Below are 23,388 nucleotides of genomic sequence, written 5' to 3'. Positions count from 1 at the left end.
GAGATGAGGCCTATTTTGCTGACGGCTTCGCCGCCTATTGGCTGTGACGGGCAAACGATTTTGTCAATTGCTCCAGAAAGTAATGCACTGATAAGGCATTGTCTGAAGATGGTCTGTGCCAATTTTGGTGAAGATCGGATCAAATGTATGACCTGTGAAAATGTTTTTGTGTTTCCGACAAAATCCAAGATGGCAGCCAGATTGATTACAGTGACATCATAGGTTGGCATTTGTCGGCCTTAAGACCCCCTACAGTATTAACAGACACCACTAGTAAGTTTTAATTCCAAGCACATCAACAGTTTCAAGCCAAAATGCAAATTTGCTAAGTGCAGCGCCCCCCTATAGGGTCAAAAGTTAAGTGCGTGAACACATGTCCAATTTTGGCCTGTTGGTGGCGCTAGAGCGCTTGAGGTGCCGACATGAAACTTGGTGAAATGAATCATGGGACTGTGGTTAATCAGTGTGGCAAATTTCAGAACTTTTTACCGGACGGTTCTATGGGCTGCCATAGACTTCAATGGCGGAATAATAATAATAGGAAAACGTACAGTAGAAACACAATGGGACTTTGCAGCTTTGCTGCTTGGCCCCCAAAAAAGAAAGAAGAGCTCTTTGACAGCGGTGGTGTTGTGGTGGGATGGAGTGAGAGGGCTAGCCCTAAGGGTCTGGCTTCCCACAGAGAGGAAATGGAGGGGATTTGGGCTGGATGGGAAACAGATGAGGGGGGACCTCCGAGGCCGTGCATGGAGGCCCGGAGCGGTGGAAGGCTGGGGCATGGAGGCCAGGGCCAGCAGGCAAGCTGCGTCATTTTCCCAGAAAACACAGCGGTCTCCCCGCCAGCTGACCCTGGGCACTAAAGCCTGGTGCTCTGCACTGGTGTGTGTGGTAGTCTCTGTTTGTCCTACACTGGGGGCCTGTCTGACAAGTGCAGACAGATGCATGGCCTTTTTTGCTTAAATGTTTTTGTACTGTGTTTGCATATCTTTTGCATAGTTTATGGTGCATGTGTGCACATTTGTATGTGCTTGTGAATGTGCAAATGCATATTGGTAATCTAATTGGTAGGATATGTTTATGTATGTATACACCTTTCCAGTTTTGAGTTGTTGATGAAATATTTTTTAATTACAGAGTGAAGTGACTGACAGATGGATAGATAGAGCGAGCGACAAAAGGAGGGAGGGATGTATGGATAGAGGGAAGTGGAAAGTTACTGGGGGATGCAGCCATCCTTAGTCAGCACTATGATGACCGTGACTGCGACAGTGATACCGTCTAGCTGCTGTGCTGGCTGGCAGTCCCGCTTGCTTGCTTGCTGTCAGACAGTCACTCCTCTCTCTCTTTCTCTCTCTCTCTCTCTCTCTCTGTCTCTCTCTCTCCCTCTTTCTCTCTCTCTCTACTGTTTTCTTTTCTCTTTTTCCTCCCCTCCCCTTTCTTTGCTCTGTGTACTCTCTCTCTCGCTGTGTCTGTCACGGTTTTATTCTCCTCTAGCTTTGTGAATCAGTCATTCATTACACAGACATGCATCGCCAGAGTGTTATGGTGCAGTGGCATTATGGAATTGCAGTGCAGAGATAGTCTACAGTGCTTTAATCGCATGTCTGTATTTATAACTCAATAATAGTGTTCCTCAGGGTGCAGTGCTGTTTCACTTGGCCATTTTCAGCACCATATGTGTAGTCTCTCTCCTTTTCTTTCTTTCTTTCTTTCTTTCTTTCTTTCTTTCTTTCTCTCTCTCTCTCTCTCTCTCTCTCTCTCGCGCTCTCTCTCTCTCTCTCTCTCTCCTTTCTTTCTTTCTTTCTTTCTTTCTTTCTCTCTCTCTCTCTCTCTCTCTCTCTCTGCTTGATCAAAACGTCAGTACCCTTTGTAATATGTTTGTATGGAAAGTCTTGTATTGTATTGATGCATGATCATACATTGTATGTACAGTATATGTTCACATAAATGACAGAAATTCTTCGGACACATTTACGAATAGTTGTCCATCGCGCTTTATCTGTTACAGCGGGCAGCCCAGAGGACGCCAGCACGCCTGCAGAGAATTCGGGCAGCAGTCCGGAGTACGTGGCGTTCGGCCTCGTGCCTGTCTTCTTCCTGCTGGGACTGCTGGGGGTGCTCATCTGCCATGCGCTCAAGAAGAAGGGCTACCGGTGCACCACTGAGGCCGAGGACGCGCAGGCGGCCGAGGACGAGCTCGAGAAGGACCTGGAGAGAGCAGGTGAGCAAGGGGATGGGATGGGGTAGGGGTAGCATGTGGGAGCTACCACACTGAAAAACGGGGGTGTTCCGTCTGACTTGGGATGTACCTCAGTTAGGGTTAGATCTCTGAATGGCAGATGATGTGGTAGGAAGACCAAAAAGGACCGAAAGTGTCCACCAATTTGCAGGATCAATATACCCTCTACACTCCGTCAGAGGTTCTGTTTGGTTAGGTTTTCCTCTGTGCAGAGAGTGTAAAGAGGACTGTAGCTCAGCAGTCAAATATGAATTGCGTTTGGTTTGCCTTGTCTTTGGTAAGGTTGGGCAAAAGTTGCTGTGTGCATGAAGCTTTATTAATGATTTTGTGAATGATTTTGTACTACTGGGCTGCCCTTACCAGTACCCACTCAGAAGAGCTTGAGTTTAGAGGCTGCTGGGTTGCTAAAAAAGTGCACATTTTATGCTAGAGGACTGTAATTTCACTCTAGAGGATGTTTAAAGTTGTCATAATTTAACCCATGGAAAATGGATTCGGTCATCCTCATCCACCACCAGCATTGAGTGAATGTTGAGGAAGTTCTTCCACAACAGCTAAAACCTGATGTCCCCTGGCTTTCGATTCCCCTTTTTTCAGCCAGTAGGAATTGAAACTGAATTGCATGTTCCACTCAACTCTTTGACCACCATGTGAGTCAGAGGATTATAGCACAAAGGCTAACTGTGGATGTGGATCACTATGTGCTTTCAGTTCATTCTATCAACCCATACATTGACCAGCAGCTACCTGCTTCTGGATCAGTCGCCACAGGTGACTGTACGTGAATCCGGTTGTTAAGTCGTGATGCAATAATGTGCCCAGAAATTTATTTTTCCAGGTCCAGTTTTTTCCCATAGACTGTAAAAGAAACATTTTTTTCCGCTATTTGGAGTAGCTAATAGGTAAATTGTCATTCTACTACTCACTTGCTCCCTTAACCTAATGTAACCTGCGTTGTGTTGAACCTGCGCGATTCAGCCCTGCACACGCCCGGACTCAAACCCGCGAACAGCAGCACCTCGGATCGGGAGTCGAGCGCGCTAACAATTGAGCCAATAGCCCAGGCTACTGGCTCGCATGCCAGCAGCAATCTTGAGGCGTCGGGGAGTGAGGTTTACCAACGTTCCACAAGCACAGCTAAGCTAGCTGGCATCCGTTACACTCACCCCCCTAAACCTCACTCCCGATCCGGGTCACAGCACCAATGTAACCTGCGCTGTGTTGAACTTGCGCGATTCAGCCCTGCACACGCCTGGACTCGAACCCGCGAACAGCAGCACCTCGGATCGGGAGGCGAGCGCGCTAACAATTGAGCCAATAGCCCAGGCTACTGGCTCGCATGCCAGCAGCAATCTTGAGGCGTCGGGGAGTGAGGTTTACCAACGTTCCACAAGGTGGCATCCGTTACACTAACAAAATCCTATTTTCGCTGACGTTGCCTTTGGTTTAGATCGTTTGTCTGCACAGCTGCACTAATTACTCTGTTAGAGTTAAGCATTTGTTTTCTTTTTAAACCTCACTAAAACAGAGGTGATGACTGAGTTTACAGGTTGGCTGTGCTACTATCAGTTTTTAGACGAAAAAGCTATGACGTCGGACTTAACAACCGGATAGTCATGAGGCAATACCCCTCTCTGACTTGCCCTCTGCCAATCTGTCATTGTGCATCACTGCTGACAGACCACTGTGTCCAAACAAAGGTGATAGTGTGGGGAATCGTGGGCAAGAGCTCCGGTCACATTGACTGACAAATTTCCTAGATAAGATAGCAGACCGCCGCCTTTAACGTTACTGAAGAGGCATGTCTTGTGGTAGGGAGAGGCTGACACGTTGAAATGCAAAAAAAAAAGGTGCATCGATCTGCAGAGACCACTACCTTGACCCCCATTTATGCGTCGGAATGGACTTGTGTAATGCTTTTAAGAGTGAATGAGATAAAGGTGTTATCTATACTGGGAGAGACGTTTGTTAGTATTGGAAGCTTTATTGCTTTTGTAATGGCCGACTCCATTTAACCACTCACTTTCCCACTCTCTTGTGCGCGCGGGCGCACACACACCCACACCCACACACACACACTGTGTGACTGTTTAGTGTCTAGAGCAGGGGTCCCCAACCTTTTATGTACCATGGACCAGTTTGATTCCTATTTTTTTTTTCACGGACCGGCGGGGGGGGGGGGGGGGTTCCAAGTTCCATATGTGTTGTGCATGCATTACTTGAAAAGAACTAGCTCCAGTTATGTATGAACAGTGAAGGTAACGATCTCTTGTGAAAAACGTGAACTTGAAGAAGTGAAAATTGAACAATATGAACTATGAATATTGAACAACTTGAAGCTACATCTATAAGTGTGAACATGCTTAACAAAATATGGAAACAAAACATGGGAACTAAACGTGCATTACGAATATAATCAGTGGGAGCCCTGCTTGTTTCCCTGCAGCAAGAAGCTTCCATCTGGGGGTGAAGGAAGACAGTGACACCCTCAGTGTGTTTGAAATGTCCAGTCGATTCCAGTCGAAGTCAATTTGTCTAGTTGCAGTCATTGCCGAAAACCCGGCCTCGCATAGATACGTGGTGGGAAACGTTTTCAGCGCTTTTACGGCTATCTCGGGATATTTTGCTTTGGTTTTGAATCCAAAAACCCGCCAGAGAGGTTTCCTTATACACACTCTTAAGACCACTGTCATTTGCAATTTCGATCAACTGCTCTTCCTCCTTCGCTGACAAGTTAGGACTATTCGGGATATTGACAAATGGGTTGCGGACCCACTCATTGGTTTGCCGTGGATCTTTGAAGGATGGGAAGTAAAGCTCAAACTCATTTGAGAGCGCAACAAGGTGATCGCGCACCAGCTGCGAGAGAAAGGGCCCTGCCTCAGTCTCTCCCAAAACCCCCACTACTTTTTGGAACATATCAAATACACCCCGGTCCACTCGTCGTCCCTACAAATCAAGCTTGGCTTTAAATGCAGCGACTTTATCTGCCAGTTTAAAGACAGTCGTCATTCTCCTCTGGAGTGACCGGTTGAGGTCATTAAGCAACCCGAATATGTCACACAGGTAAGCGAGTTTTGACACCCAGTCCTCATCACTAAAATGTGCAGCTAACGGTGACTTTTTTTTTTCTGTAAGAAATCTCTGCAGCGGCTCTCGCAACTCAAACACTCTGGCCAGTGACCTGCTAAAGATGCTTGTTTTTTGTTGCTCATTTTAGCAGTTTAGCTAACTTCGTGTGACACTACCGTTCGCCAAGAACTGATCAAGTGAAGTGAGCTGACCTGTGGCTGCGCAGCGCTGAAGGCAATATGTAAAAGTGTTGAAGGCGGGACAGACCGACGTAAGAAAGTAGACCTTGCAAAATGCAAACATGCGTGCAATCAAACAACTGCATATAGGCCTATGCCATGTAAAAACGTGACATTATTGCGAATTAAATTTAGTTTAGTTTGCATGCATTTTTTTTTTAACTCATGTCGTAGGCTACGGCCCGGTTAGGAATGTCCTGCGGCCTGGTACCGGTTGGGGACCGCTGGTCTAGAGCACACAAAAACATTCTAAGATGGCATTTAGTAATGCTGCTGTAGTTTTGCACTTAAATCCTCTCCTTGATGGATTGTGGATGTCTTATGAAAATGTTGTGAGGGGGCGCTTCCTGAATTGATCATGAAACAGATTGGAGATGTCTCAGACATCTGATCTCTCTATCGGCCTCCCCTTTCACAATCTAATTTTGGGCTCTGTTGACATAACCATGCAGCACAGTGTGTTGCTGAAGCATATAGCACTTAAAAAAACACAAGGATGGAGAGGAACTGTACACTAACTTCAATTACACATGCCGTTTTGCCATTACATGTAACCTCGGTTATAAATCATAAAAATTAATTAATCTCTCTGACTTTAAAGTCAGTATTTCAAAAGAAAGATGAGAATTCTGGATCTTTTTCTCTGAGTCCTGCTCTCTCTCCCTCCATTACCTTGCCACCTGAACGTGTGGCAGTCCTGTGTGGGCATGGACTCTTGAATGTGGACTTGAAGAATGTGGTTGGATTCATGTCATGTTTAGACTTGGGGCTTGCACTCACACTCCCCTCAACAGTCAAGGGAAACTGTTTATAGAGGGAGAGACAGAAGGGAGGAAGAGAGAGAGAGAGGGGGAGGGAAGGAGGGATACAGAGAAAGTCTGTCAGATGACTCTGGAATTTCTATCTGTGGAAGCTTAGTGTTGGAAAAGCCTAAAGGGTTCCAGTGGTAGGCGTTTGTTTAAGAAATGTGGTGTGGGGTTTCTGTGTGTCGGCTCTTCCGTACATTAACTGGCCCATTCAGTCCTACTGTGTATGAATTGGTGGTTTGGCCAACAGGGTTGGTGCATAGCAAAATGTTAAAAAGAAAATGACTCGCCACATTTCCCCTCCCCTTTTTATTGCATTTATTGAATTGATGTTGACATTTTCACAAAATGCACTTTATCAGTGGAATGTTATCATGAAAAAACAATGCATTTCTTGTTGTTGAAGCTAGAAGAACAGGAAGAGAAAATCATACTGTTCTTAAACAAACATGCTACACTAGAACAGTAGCCTGTGGTGTTTGTGGTTGCTCCTTGGAGCTCAGTGAGTACATTGGTCTTGTAAGGCAAGTGTTTGCTAGTCTCTTAGCCAGCCAACCACTGTGTGACTCATTTCTTGCGAAAAGTGCACCATAGTAGAATGTACCAATTAACAGTTGTCAATGGCACATCCAACCAGGAAGACAGCAATGGGGCAGTCATGACCAGTTTTAGGTGACAAAACAGGTTGGTTCCCAGAGATGACATTCTATATCATAGTATTAATGGGTTGTCTCATTAATGTTTATGGTCATCATGAAATGCTGAAATCACATATGGGTCCTTAAATCAGCACTTCGCAGAACTCTGCAAACTGTTAAATCAACTGCAGAGTTCTGCAACACTTTGCAGACTGCTGCGGACTCTTTTGGAGGTCCTTGTACCTGTGAACCCCTCGCTGGAATTAGCCAATGAGGTGTTACTGTAGGATTTGAGTCCAGCTGGCTATTTGTGACCAAGTCTGAACCCAGTAGGCCTCTTGCGGATCAGAGAACATGACATCTTTGATTGAAATGTAACACGCTCTAATCAGGTGTAGAGAGCAGGAGAGAGACCTAGATCTGTACTGTGGGTTTCCAGGGTCAAGTCTGAGATGCTCTCCCTGATGACCCCGGGGGGCTCCCTGCACTGGACTAAAGTGACTATGAGTGAAGGTTACATTTAAGTTAAGAAATAAGAGTTAGGTGGGGTGCTGTGGTGCAACTGCCTATTCAGTGCCTGTACCACATTCGGGTCCAAGTGCCCACGGGGACCCGGGTTGGAGTCCGGTCATTTTCCGATCCCACCCACCCTCTCTCTCTCTCTCTCTCTCTCTCTCTCTCTCTCTCTGTCTCTCTCTCTCTCTCTCTCTCTCTCTCTCTCTCTCTCTGTCTCTTCACTGTCCTGTCATAATAAAGGCAAAAAACCTCAAAATATACTTAAAAAGAATTAAGAGTCGTGTGTGCAATGCAATTATGTGCAATACAACGGCCTAGTGTTACAGTACCATAGAGGGGTTTATTGGGTGGTGTTTAGATCTTGATGCACGATGCATGGCGTGTGCATGAGTACACTAATACATGGTGTTCCGAGACCTCTTAATTTCTGCTGTAGTTGTAGCTTTATTTTATATCAGTGTTTCTGCTTTAGGGCCTGTCTTTTGGGTTCTGTTTGTTTCAGAGGAGTGTTGAGGTTGAGATGCGTGTCATGCTTTAGTGGGCCTTGGGGAGGGCATTTATCATGAGTGAGTCCTCAGGATTTTCCTTTTATCTCCTGAGTGGAACCATACACTGTGGTTTCTGGAGGTATCTCGCAAGGGGCTCACTGAGTGTGTTAGATGTAGACACTAGAATTCTGTTCCTAGATCAGCAGACTTGCCTCATGAATCCCTCATGAATGTGAGTTCTGTTCTATACAGTATAATGTGTGTGTGTGTGTGTGTGTGTGTGTGTGTATTTGTGTGTGTGTGTGTGTGTGTGTGTATAAAAGCACGTCTACAGGTTCTTCCCACCAAGTACAACCGTTCACTGTGGTTTCCTTCCATCCATTCACCCCTCTGCGTGCTGCATGACCCCCCTCAACACCTGGAGTCAGTAGCCCACATTACGAACAGTTGCACATCACTTAAAGGACTGTATATTGCCAGACACAACAGACTTGTGGATCTCATTGCTGCTCAGATTCCCTGTGTGGCTGATGAAAAGCTCTATAAAAACACTACTGTACAGTCTGATTGGTTTAACTCACCTGCAAACACTCTTGTAGGAATACCAAATACACCAGATATTGTTGTCATATCTCAGCATTCCAGAACAGTTAAGCTATTTGAAGTAGCATGTGCATTTGATCTGTTTATGTTTGGACTCTTACCTTTCTAAGACTGTAAAATATCAATCATTAATATCTATCATCGAAAACCTTGGCTACAGATGCCAGCTTATTGTGCTAGTGTTTGGTAGTCTAGGGCATGTACACAGGCTGGCGACCCGGGGACTTTGTATTGGGGGGCTATTGAAAACAAGAGCCAAACAGTTGGTAAAGTACTGCTCAATTTCAGCCATTATAGGAAGCATGTTTATTTGGAAAAGGAGATGTTTTCTGTACCCCTTAGCTTGTATTGTCACACATAACAATGTGCTGATGTGGTTTAATCTGTTTGATCATTCAAAACATTTGATTCCTAATGAAGATTTACTTGTAATGTGGAATTGAATAAAGTATCTAAAATGTGTATGAGTCTGTGAGAATGAGGGCTTGATGTGTATGCATTTGTGTCTGGGAGTTGCTGTGGTTCATAATAATGGCTCAGGGGCCTTTGCTGTATTGTCAGATCCTGAAACCGGTTTGGATCTATAGACAGAAGACAAGATGGCTCTGTTTCCCTGCTTACCCCCTTCTCAGTCCATTCTGTGTCACATAGCCCTTTTGTCCTCCTGACAAACACTTGTTCAGCTGTACACCTTTCCACCCCCACTCGTTCACTCTCTCCCTCTCCTTTCCACCCCCACTCGTTCACTCTCCCTCTCCTTTCCACCTTTTTATGGTTCAGTAATCAGGGCTCTACACTAACATTTTTTTCCAGGAGCACTTGTGTGCCCAAGTTAAAAAATGTGGGCGCACAGTCACTTCTGTACTTAGGGCCTGTCCACACGGAGACGCTTTTTAGGTTAAACGCCGAGGTTTTGCTTCGTCTTGGCCGAGCGTCCAAACGAATCCTGTAAACGCACTACCCGAAACCGCACTTTTCTGAAACCTGTTCCCAGAGTGGAGAAATCTGAAACCGTAGCCCGTTTGAGTTCGTTTAGACAGCGAAACCGCACATCCTGCTTGCGTATCGATGATGTCATCGCCACACCTCAGCTGCCCTGGACTTGCACTTATAGTATTGCCTAACAATACTAGTTTTCATACATGACATTACCTACGATTACACTCCGTTAAGATAAATATCACATCAACTGCTGCACAACAACTGATGCTGCGCAGCGCCGATAGCTTATGATTTGGTGGACTAAACACTGTTTTTCCCGGTGTTTTTTTTATGCATTCTAGCTACTGTCAGTGAAGTTATTAGGAAAGTGCGGTGTAAGTTAAGGCTACATTAATTTGTGCGTAGTGCCAGTGTCATTCATTTATTTTACATGTCTTACAACATATATACATGCATTCACAGTCGAGTGAAATCAGATATAAGCATACAAAGACGCTTAGAACTCACGTTAAGCCGATGGTAGCACACTGAATGCGAATGCACGATTTGATGCAGGTAAAAGTATTGACTGTTACTAACGAAGGTTTGATAGCAATATTATACATGTAAATGTGGCGACAGAATAGCCTAGAACTTGGGTAAGCCTTGCGTTTAGTAGCCTAATTGCGGTGATAGCCAAAACTAATGTGAATCATGGACTATCCTACAACCAAAGAAAGTAAAGGTGATTAGTAGGCCTACCTGCGTTAGCCAAATAAAGGACGGGACTGCACCCTTCACAAACCGTAAAATAAAATGTATTAGTTTTACAGTTGACTACAGTTGACAGTTCACCATCAGTCCACACAAACAATTCTGGTTTCCTTGCACTAGCCATTTCGCCGTAGCCTATTCTGTCGCAAGTTTTGCCAGTTTTGGTGAATTTCTGTAAAGACACAGTGCCACCTATAGGCCTGGGGTATGAAGTAACGTGTTGAGTCGTGTTGAGATGGATCCGTTTGGACGCAAATATTCTTGATACGGTTCCAGGGAAGACGGAGGAAAAAAAGATCGGTTTGGTACGTGTGGACTAAGCTTTAACTTACACATAATCTAACATTACACTGCAGCTAACAGTTAAACATGCCAGTGCACCAATTGCGAATGACTTAACAATTAAGAATGACTGACAACATTTAGGCTACAGGAAACAGGATTTTAAAGATCAGTGTCTACTTTATTTTCAGTCTGTTATATTTTCCTACATTTTGTTAATGTAAAATAATATAATACTTTGCCATATTTGCATTTCCATCTGTAGCTAATCCAAATATGCCCATGGTGTCCTACTGTATCTGACTGCATACTGCCTAATACTACTACTAAAACAGTCCATTTTCCACAAAACCCAACATAGGCCATCAAGGATATATATATTTGTTATCCTTTTTTTTTATATCTGCATTGATGGGGGCAGTAGGCAAACGTGAGCAAACGCAAACAGGAGTTGTCAGTAGCGTTCTACTAGTCCGGCAGCTAAATGCCATAATTTAGGTGAACCTGGATTTGTCGGTTAAAGTTTTTTTTTTTTGCTGTTTCTTGCTGTCAAGGGGTAACTCAATAAGATTAGAGAGGGTGCCCGGTGATATCCCTTGGGCAATTCTCGATATTAAGCCTTTCTTGTCCAATGTGTTGAATATGAGGCACCACAGGTGAATAGGGTAAAAAAATTAACTAGCAGATATCACTATGAAACTTTCCCAGTTGATTACTTACATTAATATGGAAAAGAAATGTATTACAAGTTATCTGTAATATAAAGTTTAAATATGCAAATTAAGCATAATCTAATTAAATATGTGCTGATTTGCATAAACTAAAAAAAAAAACTAAATCGGAACATTGGATGATGCCAGGTTCAAAATTACTTTTTCATTGTGTTGACATATTAGATGAAAAGTCTTTTACACAGGGAATTTTAGATATCTCTTTTATTTATTCCGTAAATCAAAAAATACTGCCAATAGCCTTTAAAAAAATATATATTTTCGCCATGTTTTTAGGAATAAAATGTAATATAAAAAGGCTAGGAATAACATATCAACAAACCCCTCTGTAGAAGCCTTCTAAATATAGTTAGGTATAAGACTGGAAAGTTTGGTGTATGTAGGTGGTTCTGAAGTGCCGATTTCATTCTCAGAGTGGGAGAGGAAACTAATCCACGGATGCTACGTGCTAGCATCTCTCAATAGCACGTCTCTTAGGTGTGGATGGAGGTTTACCAGAGACTTTCTAATGAGGAGTCACAACACTCAAAAAATCCTCCATAGAAATGCATGGGGTTAGTTTGTAACGCCAATATGGCAGTTGTCTACACATATCCGACCCCTTTCATGTGTTGTGATCTCACTGCTGGAGCAAGGTTGGTGTTGTGAAGTCTTGCGCACGCCGAAATGGATGCCCAAAAAGTGCTACAATATGGCTGCTGAGTGGAAGGACTTACTGCATGTATGCTATGTAAATGATTACTGTTAACCTAAACTACCCTCTTTTAGCTGATTTCTACAGGGTGTCTGTTCTACTGTTCTAATCCTATGTATAAAATATACATTTATTTTTATTCTTTATTGCAGTAGTAGTCTATGCTCAGAGCCTAAACTCGTCATTCAAAAAGAGAATATTCATTTTTAAGTAGGCTATTGAAGTATATGGAGCCTGAAGCGAAGGAATACTTCAGTTGGAAATTCAACTGCCATTTGAAGAAAGATTCATTGATTCGTTACTAAGCCCAACCAGTCTACCAGAAAATGTCAAACTTGCACCAAACTACATTTTGGAGATGATCAGATGTGGCTGCAAGAGAGAAAATCCTTGTAGCTCTAACAGATGCAGTTGCCAGGTTAATGGTGCCTTGCACAATATTCTCTGCATGTTTTAGGGTAGGATGAGCCAGAACTGGACAATTATCAGAACTAATACTAGGAAAAGTGTAGATATTCAGAATTATTACAGGCAATATCTGAAATTATAAATTCATTATTTGACATAGAAAAGGGTTACATTTTCCCAATTTGAATGCGTGAAGTATTGTCTGAATAACTATCACACTGCAAACTGTATTTTAGTACATTCTATTTGAGTTGATTATTTGTTTTTCCTATTTTTTTTTTCTTCATGATTTCGGCACATATGGCTTTAATGGTTAATGTAGGACATTGCCCAAGGGATATCACACTGGGCACCCTCCTAAATATTAAAGAGCCACCCCAAGTCAACAAGTCTAAGCAAAAATGAATAAATAAATAACCCACAAAAAACGGGTCTGACCCCATGGCTCCCTGACTGGCATTATCTGAAACATAGAAATTCATTTATTCACTTAGTAAAGGGCTAAATTGTCCAAATTTGAATGTACTGTCTGAAAAACTATCACACAGAACATTGTATTTTAGTACATTTTAATTGAGTTGATTTGCATTTAATATGAGTATGCCTACTCATCTTGAAATTAGAGGTATATCCTATTTCATGATTTTGGCACATTGGGCTTTTTCATATTTAAACATTAAATTACAGAAAACTTGTAATACAAATTTCCTGTGTAAAAGACTTTTCATCAAATATGTAAACACAATGAAAAAGTAATTTTGAACCCGGCTTCATCTAATGTTCAGATTTTTTCTTTTTAAACTTTATGCAAATCAGCACATATATTTAATTAGATTGTGCCTAATTTGCATATTCAAACATTACATTTAAGATAACTTGTAATACATTTTTTTTCCATATTAATGTAAGTACTCAACTGGGGAAGTTTCATAGTGATTATTTTTTTTACCCTATTCACCTATAGTGTTTTACCTTGTATTCAATACATTGAACAAGAAAGGGTTAATATACAAAATTGCCCAAGGGATATCACTGGGCACCCTCCTAAATCTTAGAGATACCCCTGGTCTACAAGATTCTGCAAAAAAAAAAAAACTTTAACCGACAAAACCAGGTCTGACCCCATGGCTGCCGGACATAAAATGGGAGTATTACCGGAGGCTACTTTTGTGCCTGTTCGCTACAGCTATATTTTGCATATTGCAGCCAATACGTCAACTGGGCTAAAAGTCATGTTAGGTTACCTTTCCTTCTCTCACTGCATTCTCAGAATCTCCTCCTGTTCCTCCTATATCCGATGAATTCCGTGGATAGAAGAACTAATTTCTTCAATCTTTGCATCTTGGCTGGCTAGTCTAACTTTCCGCTTTTTCTGCGTGCTCTTGGATTTGATAGAAGCGACAACTAGCGAGCCACAACGCGAAACTGCTAACGTTGATGGGAGGTGTAGTTTTTATGCTGCATTCGCGACGTGATTCTATGGTTTGCACATGTTTCTCGATGTTGCAGTGTATTTTGTAGACAAACATTGACATGGTTAGAAGTCATTCGTACCAGTGCGCCTAAATATTTTTTTGCACTTGCACGCCATCATTTTTACTCGCATGTGCGAGTGAAATGGGCGCGCTGTAGAGCCCTGGTAATGCTTTCCTTCTTTCTCTCTCTTTCCCCATTTCTCGGCCCTGGCCATTAACTCATTCTCATGGTTACACCCCCTTGTTAGTTCTCTCTTGCCAATCCCCGCTCCAGTGCTCCTGTCGGCCTCTTTATCAGGAGCCCTGTATCTATTTCACTGCAAGTCTTTTCTCATGCTTTATGTTGAGATCTCGTATATTAATTGATTGGTTAAGGAAGCAATTAAAAGTCCTCGGATCATTTGTGCAGATATGTGAGTGCTGTGTTGCAGATGATGAATTGCATTTTTTTAATTGCACTTTTCTTCTTTTATAGACTGCTTGATCCCTTGACCTAAGTGTTAATATTGCATTTTACATTTTTAGGATTTATTGGTGTTTTTGTATTTAAAAGAGAAATAAAGAGCATTTCATTCAGAATTAAAACTGATATCTCTCTCACTCTCACTCTCGGTCTCTCCACACTCTTGGTCTTACGTTCACTCCTTGCTCAATGTTGTATCATGTTGGGTCACTGTGACCGCGGATGTAGTTTGCGAGTCCCATGCCTTCAGAAAGACCTCTGTCTGCGGCGGTGGTGGGATGAGGAAACCTCTGTTTCTCCCACTCGGCCCCCTCGACCCCCCCATTACCATCACAACAATACACAGAGCTGAGCAGGAGCCAGAAATCTGCACAGGAAGCACGTCTCTACACAATAGGGGTCACGCGGCAGGCAGTGTGTTTGTGTGTGTGTGTGAGTGTGTTTTTGTATGTTTGTGCGCATGTGTGTCTTAACAAACATGGAAGTGTGTGTGTGTGTGTGTGTGTGTGTGTGTGTGTGTGTGTGTGTGTGTGTGTGTGTGTGACCACTAGACTACTACTACCACTACTACCAGAGACTTTCTGATGAGGAGACACAGCACTCAAAAAATCCTTCATAGAAATGCATGGGGTTAGTTTGTAACGCCAATATGGCTGTTGTCTACACATATCTCACCCCTTCCTCGGCAAAACGTTGATATGTGAATACATTGAGCCAATCATGTGGTGTGATGTGAATACATTGAGCCAATCATATGGTGTGTTGTGAAGACATCGTGCCAATCATGTGTTGTGAACTCGCCGCTGGAGCATAATTGGTGTCGTGAAGCCTTGCACACGCGCATTTCTGCTGAATAGGATGCTCTATGAGTGCCCAAAAAGCGTTGCAATATGGCCGCCGAGTGGAGGGACTTTCCTAAAAGGACTTTGCTGCTACTACTACTACTACTACTACTACTACCACCAGAGACTCTCTAATGAGGAGACGCAGCACTCAAATAATCCTCCTGCATGGGGTTAGTTTGTAACGCTAATATAGTAGTTGTCTACACATATCCCGTCCCTTCCTATAATTTAAGTAACCCTTACGTATGCCTCTCCATTTGAGTTTGAGTGCTTTCTGAGTCTACATGAACAATTGTGAGGGTGTGTGTTTATGCGATGACGCCATGCTGGCCTGGGAGGTTTCATATGTCCTGACCATAAGAGAGGCTTTTCCTTTCTAAGCAGGTCCTCAAACCGCTTTTCAAACAGGCTGACCCACTTACATTCTCTTCCTGCTGCATGCGTGTCCGGCCAGCCTCAGGGTTAGCCTGGCCTCTGTCTAATGACTGCCCAGTGACTGCCCATAGATGCCGGAACTAACAGACTCTCTTAGAGTAATAATAACAGTAATAGCTCTTTATCAGAATAGAGTTATTTTCTGTGCCTATTGTCTTGACGGGAAATGGGCTGTTGGTAATGTCTTGCAGTTCATGTGAATCACTGGATTGAATCATATATCACATGTCCCTGGGCTGGGGGGGCAACAGCAACCTGACCCACAGATTGTTTAGAAACCCAAGTGCTGAGTGGACAAATGATCTCTGTTATATGTTTGATTTGGCCTGCCTAAGAAAAGTACACTTCCTCTCTGATGGCAGGAGTCTACACTCTGAATGGCATGGGTGATTGATATCCTCCAAAATGGCCTTTGACCTCTGTGTGACTCTAACCTCTTGTGTGGCATAAAAAGTATATAAAAGTCTGCAGACTTAAAGGTTGTATTAGCGATAGCGGGGATACGTCACTTCTGTTGATGTTCAAACAAAACAGAGAGCTAGCTCGCTACTCCCTCCCCCTCCCTCCCGTGCAATTAAAACCCTCCTAGACGTGCATCTCATCGGTTATTGGTTGAAACACTTTATTTTGCCTTTGAGTGGGTTGTCAACCCTTGTTGGTAGCAATTGTTTTTGTGTACCGGAGCCTAGGCTGCCTACAGAGAGTGTTTTTTTGACGGCCTGCTTATGGGGCAGACAGCTAGCGGATCGTTAGGAAAGATTAGATTAATGTGATTATTTATGTTTGGGCCTTTTTGGGGCCTAAAACCTTTAAGCTCTCTTCCAATGCAGTGTTGATTAGATTCCCCAGACCGTAACGCTTCACTTACCTGTGTGACTCATGACTTTAATTACTGGCTTCTGCCGTTTAGCCTTGGAATCATCCTAGCTTTCATTTTCAGGGTGTTTGCATGCAATCTGTCTTTGTGGAAGTTTGGTGATGGTTACCTGAAGTGTGGTGGCAGCAGGGGAGGTATGCTTAAATTCATTTTGGATCAAGGAAAACGAACCCTCCCATTGCGGATGCATTTTTGACACCATGAATGAGTGCTAAGATGAATGAATTGGGACTTGAAATGAAAGTCATGTGGAATGATGGATGTTCTGTGAGAGTGTGTACTCTCAGGTCAAGGCACTAACCAATCGGAGTGGTGCATAGTCTCTGGAGTGCGGCAACAAAGTTAGTCACTGCCTACTCCGCCTCACCTAAAATGATCTCTGCCTGGGTAGTTTGAGGCAAAGCTCGCTCTCTGCCAGGAATATGGATCAACACACACATACATACACACATACACACACACACACACACACACACACACACACACCCATCTCTGCTGACGCTCTCTCTCTTTGTGAGTCACTCAGGTCAGGGAGTGCAGGGGTTTTACTGTCCTTATGTAATGATGAACAGATGTTAGTTATTAAAGGTGCGATTTGTAGGATTGTTACCGAACGTTCTGTAGGCCAAAATCAAAACACTGGTGAACGTTCTCAAGACTACCAGATGCGAGCCTCTTCTGGGTTGTCAGATGTAATGAAGACTTAGCTAACGTTAGTTGACCTGCAGCTGCTTTAACGTTTCTCCAACCATGACCCAGCTACACATTACGGAAACAGTGGAAACAAAAATACCTCTCTAACCAACGTAACATATTTAGCTGAAGTTAGCGATGCAGATGAAGTTTAGCATAGGCTACCTGTTGTGGAGAAATATGGCCCGCTCTGCGTCAGACTTGATATTCTTCGTTTCACGAAGCAGCGTAGCTGCAGGACCCCTATTGTTTTCTGTACCGTTCATTTTTGGCCAAAATTCTGTAAAAGTCATACTGCAGCCTAAACCGTAACTCCAAAACTCTTCAAATTTTCAGGTATGGTTACCAGTACCCCCCACTACCCATAACCCAAAATTTGGGGTACTGCACCCAAAGGTGGCGCTCTTGTCAAAAATGCTTATTTCTCCTTACCAGATTGACCTAGACTCAAAATTCTTTCATCATATTAATCTCTACATTCAGATGCATCTTTTTCACCCTGGTCTTATGCTCTAAAAATGTTTACTTTTGCCACAATTTCAGAGAAAAGCCAAACATCATAAAAAGTTTCACAGGCTTCAAAAATTATCAAATCTTCACCAAAATTCTCACAGAGGATTTCTCAGTGGCTCAGTGGGATAATGCCTAGTGCTGGTGTTTGTTAGGTTGAGAGTTCGAATCCCCGGTAGTGCTTTAGGCTCTAGCTCGAATACTATTGGTTATTGAAGATTCACACCATTGAACAGCACTTGAATGACATCAGGCAATCAACATACAGTCATTAGTTGCCAAGAATCAGAATGCCGAGACACTCTGATATTTAGGGGAACTTCTTTGTTTACTATTTTTCCTTCATCATTAAGTCATATTTATTTTTCATCCATTAGTGTTCTTCTCTACAAATGTCTAATTGCCCCAGAATTTCAAAAAGATTTCAGGTGTACTCTTTCAGGAAAGCCCTTCATTTTATTGTCAAATGTATGCTTGGAGTTTTTCTTGTGTGTTTACCAACACACATTTTCACCATGTGAATGTGACAGCCCAATGTGTATGATTGTTAGTGGCTCAGTGGGATAATGCCTTGTACTGGAGTTTCTTAGGTTGAGTGTTCAAATCCCTGTTAGAGCTTTAGGATTTGTCATTTAAGATTCACACCATTGAACAGCACCTGAATGACATCAGCCAATCAACATTCACACTCATCAGTTGCCAAGAATCAGAATGCCGAGACACTCTGACATTTTGGGGAACTTCTTCTTTGTTTACTATTTTTTCCTTCATCATTACGTCTATCATATTTATATTTCATCCATTAGTGTTCTTCTCTACAAATGTCTTATTGCTCCAGAATTTGCCTTGTACTGGTGATCCTTAGGTTGAGAGTTCAAATCCCACTTGAAGCATTAGTGTTCGAATGCTGTTGGGTTGTGGAGGTTAGCACACTATAACATTACAGCTACTTGTCAATATGGACTTGTAGTGCAAGGCAAGTATAACTGTATAATTATAGGCTGTTTATCTTATTGACTCCAACACAGAACCCACCCACCCCTTCACCTACCACCACAAATACAATTCAATTCTTTGGGAAACACTGCCTTCCATTATCAAACCCTTCATCTTATTCACGACAAATAAATAGTCCTGTAGAATCAAGTACTGTTAGAATACTGTTGGGTTGTGGTGGTTAGCATACTACAATAGAGTATTGTTAGAATACTGTTGGTGAAAAGACTACCTAAGTCTGTGTGTGTGTGTGTGTGTGTGTATAATATTATTATTATTATTATTATTATTATTATTATTATTATTATTATTATAATATTGTTTCTCATTTTCGAATGTACACTTAAATCTGCACAAAGTCCTTGAGGTAAAAGTGCTGTGGAGAAATTGCAGGATTGTTTTGCTCTACCACCTAACCACGCCCAGTTTACCTGCTGGAAAACCCTGTAGCTCCGGAGCAGGGGCTCAGACCAGGATAAATTGTTTGCTCGCCCTCAGTTCACTCTTTTGTTCATCTCAACCCAGCACTCCAGTGTGTCCTGCTTTGTGTGCGTCTTTGAGTTAACGTAAGTCATCACTTTAATGACCCTCACTATGACTTTTGTGATGTTTATCAGTTTGTAGAGTAGCTCTGCCATCATGTGTAAAGTTAAGGTCTTTGTTTGTTAGTTTGGTGTGTTGGAGTCCCATATGAGAGATGATTAGATGATGTTGGTTGACTTGGGATGTCAAGTATTGTTGAGTTGTACCTTATATAGCCATATGATTTCAGTTTATTGTTGCGAGTTGGGATCTGTACTGATTTACTCCATTTTCTGTTTGTTTTCTCTTTGATGCAGCACACATACAAGTAAAGAACAGATGAATTGAAACTCAAATAAAGTTCACTTGTGTTGCACCGAAACCTGCTATCTCCGTGTCATCACTCCATACCATTGAGCCTTCTGACCAAGGCTCTGCCTGCTCGCCACACACTCACTCTACCTCAACCCACATCGCCCCCTACAGTTCCTTCAGTTTGGTTGTGGAGGTTAGCATACTAGAATAGAATACTGTTATAATACTGTTGGGTTGTGAAGGTTAGCACACTATAACGTTACAGCACAGGGTAATCCTAATTTTATGGATCAAATTTATTCCAATCCAACTCTAAAGTTTTGAACAACACAAAGGTTTTATCCTGATCAAAACCAAGAATAGATTATGTGATCTAATCCAATTTCAGGATCCTTGTTTCTCTTTCAACAACTTTGAACAACAATTTTCAAAATTTGAAATCTGATAGCCGAAATCCGGTAACTGAAATCCGATAACCGAAATCAATCACGTTTTTTTTAACAATTGGGCCCAAACAATCGAAACATATGTAAACTAAAAAGCCATGCTACCTCATTGCTCGGACCCCGTTAAATCACCGCTTGCGGTTATATTTCTTCTTAAGTTTTCTTATATATTATTCCTGTTCACCCACTTTTTGTACTAACTACTGCTCCTAGACCGTTTGAGCTATCGAAGCGGTTCGAACTCCAAATATTCAGGCCCGACCTGGTGTAACTTGCTTGTTACTTTCGTGTTGCTGGCCCTTGTCGTTTTCACGGTATTCCTGTTTTTCGGCATTTTTGGGCCCCATTGAAATGAATGGCGGAATGCTGGGCCTCTATGACATCACAGCACCTCATTACTTGCACCTGGTAGAGCTCTACTGCTAGAGTTGATTACTTGCACCTGGCAAAGTTCTAAGCCATCTGGCAATGTCTAATGGGCTGGGCTGTCTGTGTATATGAAGGTGTGTGCATGTAACCTTTGACCTGTATGTCCGATTTTCATGAATGAGGTACCGTTGGAATCCTCGAATGAAGCCCAGTTCAATGCCTTGCCAGCACCAAGTGTAAAGGTAATGTAAAAAAAGATGTCAGAGCGTCGCGCTCTGCCATCTTTTTTTAAAGTGAATCCATGTTCATACAGATCATTTAAAAAATAAAAAAACTTTTTCCCAGTCCATTCAACCCAGTTCAATGCCCAGCTAGCTCGATTCAAACTTAGTCATGTATACAGTTGTATAGATTATAACATTGAGAAACACACATTCATACAGTTATTATGCACATCCACGCAACACTACTATTCAAGTTAAGTTACTCATTGCCCGGCAAGAAGTCCACAATCAATTCAATTGTCTTGCCACGATCTGTGGAGCTTACAGACAACGTTAAATTACTATAGGTTCTGTATGCTATTTAAAGCTGACCTAACAATGAGTCCCTTCATGACGGTGTGTTGCAATGCATTCTGGGTGCTGTGCTGTGATTCGACGGCTCGTCACCTGACCCACCAAACAACGATGCTTGAACTAAACGTAGAGTAAAAATAAATCGCTACCAAGGCTCCAAATAGCAAAACACTTACACCGTAGCATAATGAGGGTATCTACATGTAAACCGAAGCATTGAGAACTGTGTAAGTCTACAGGCAGTTTATTAAAAAGAAAAACAGTACCAGAGAATGTCTAATAAGGGGAGAACTGCCACTCTCGGAAAACGGTTTCTGAACTGGTTGCAGTTCCTTCTGTGGTTCCACATGAGGGCGCTCGTCCACGAGTGCAGAATGCATGGAGGTCTATGGAGCTGTACCCCTCAAAATCCACTTTTCTCGGGATATAATTTTTTTTTCAAGTAATTTGAGTATTGTATTCGAAAGGGGAGGCAAAGAAAATACACTTGGTTGAGTATTATATTTTTTAAAGTCACTTAATTGTTCTAAAAAGCCTTTCAAATGTGTCAATGACGCTTAGTTGTCAGCTCAAAAAAAGCAGTAGCTATTGCTAACGCATTCATTTTCAATGCTCGCCCGCGAGCGCCCCTAGATGCATTACCACACCGGAAGCGTTCCGAGAGTGAAGGTTTTCCCAGAGAATGTCTAATAAGGGGAGAACCTTCACACTCGGAGCGCTTCCGGTGTGGTACTGCATCTAGGGGCGCTCGCGGGCGAGCATTGAAAATGAATGCGTTAGCAATAGCCGCTGCTTTTTTTTAGCTGACAACTAAGCCCTGGAAATGTGTTAAAAACGTAATCAGCCAAATTGACTTACTTAAGACCCTTGGTATGGTGTTACAACGATGTGGAGTTGAAATGTAAATTGTTAGTATGGTTTTAATGTGTAAACAGACCAACTGCGATTTTGCAATGAAGTGAATGGAGTCATTTTAGGTACTACTTTCACGAGGTCTGTAGTTCTGTGAACATTTATCTTATCTTTGAACAGACTACATGGTTATCTTCCTTAGACTTTGTAGATGTAGTTACTACAATTTGGAGGCAAAATTCATAGTGCAAATATGGTTTAAATGTTTAAACAAGACGCCTGATGTTTAATATATGTTAATGAATGGGCACAGTGTTATTGTGTACAGTAATGGGCTATCAGTAGTATCCTGAATTCTTACATTCAGGCATTCAAATGAAATGTAATTAAATAGCATATATGTATACTCTCAGTGTATGATGCTTGCATGAGGGAAACATCCCAAAACAATGGCACCCATATAATTGCTGTTGTTTTTCTCATGCAAGCATCATGCAACAATGCAAAAACAATGAAACTATTGTAGGCCTAATTATACTTTACATTAGTAAAGCAGTACTCTGATGTGCATGCTTTCACAAACTTTTGTGAACAATCTTAGCACTTTAAACATTGACAGTTTTGAAGTGCATGTATAGCAATATAGTATAAAAATAATAATAATTGTGATATCATTACAATTTGATGGGGGGTGGGAGGAGGGGGTGGGTTCATGTAGGTGGGCCCTATGACCCCAAAGTATGCCTTGAGTGGGCCTCAGGTCAAAGAAGTTTGAGAAAGGCTGATGTAGACGACAAAGCAGCAAGGAGGCATCGTGTGATCATTTAAAAAAGTTTTATGACGAGGTCAATGAGGGTGGGAAAAATCGTACATTTCTGTGCAAACTTTGCCCGCACTTCAGTCACATTGTCTCTTAAGAAAATGCAGTCCATTTTTCGGTTCCAGCAGCCAACAACCTCAGAACTGACCCTTCAGGCCTCTCAGGAGGCGCTGGCCTTCTAACCTAGTGACCACCATAGCAACCAGCATGATTGCCCTAGCAACCAGCATAGCAACCACGTTATTTATGCGTTTTAGCTTATTGGATGTTGCGTTAATGCAGATAACTTTTGATCCGTGTGCCCGATTTTCATAAATGAGGTACCGTTGGAATCCTTGGATGAGGCCGAGTTCCATGTCCCTGATCAAACCCACTCTTGCAGTTCCTCGGAACCGCAATTCTAGTTATAATAATAAACGATTTATGTATCGAAAAGGACTTTTCTGTTGCTCAATCTTTATCAGTTCCTCATCAAATAAATTAAGAGGCTAAAAGCCCAATAAATGTGCCACACGTAATAGCCGAATATAAGATACCCCTTGCCTATCCCATTTCAATTAGGCAGCACTACACCACCACGAACAAGCTGTCATTAAGTTTTTGCGTTTAGTAGGCCTACAACTTTTATGACGTGACGATTCTTGGGCATTTAGCTTCACCATCACGTCAAGTTGTAACGTATGCGCAATGCTCATCTAGGCTTTAAGTGGCTTAAAGACAGCAAAAGTGGGATATAGTGCAACTGCTTCCCCAAAACAATTCCTCATAACTGTGTATTTAA

The 23,388-nt window shown here is 42.4% G+C and overlaps 1 protein-coding gene across 2 annotated transcripts in view; it reads left to right on the top strand.

The window, feature by feature from the left end:
- Positions 1–23,388, top strand: part of rell1 (RELT like 1) — a 48,697-nt gene that overhangs the window by 3,993 nt on the left and 21,316 nt on the right. The window contains exons 2-3 of one of the 2 annotated variants that reach the window (XM_042069006.1): positions 2,009–2,221; positions 8,322–9,555. In XM_042069006.1, the coding sequence (XP_041924940.1) occupies positions 2,009–2,221; positions 8,322–8,710 (602 nt within the window). In that variant the 3' untranslated portion in view covers positions 8,711–9,555. Of the gene's footprint in view, positions 1–2,008; positions 2,222–8,321; positions 9,556–23,388 lie in introns of those variants that run through there. The other variant, XM_042069005.1, reaches the window with a different exon arrangement.

This window comes from Alosa sapidissima, chromosome 18 (genome assembly GCF_018492685.1).
Source record: "Alosa sapidissima isolate fAloSap1 chromosome 18, fAloSap1.pri, whole genome shotgun sequence".
NCBI classification, from domain to species: Eukaryota; Metazoa; Chordata; class Actinopteri; order Clupeiformes; family Clupeidae; genus Alosa; species Alosa sapidissima.
Note: the sequence above shows the minus strand (reverse complement) of the source record. Positions and strands in the feature narration are given on the sequence as shown.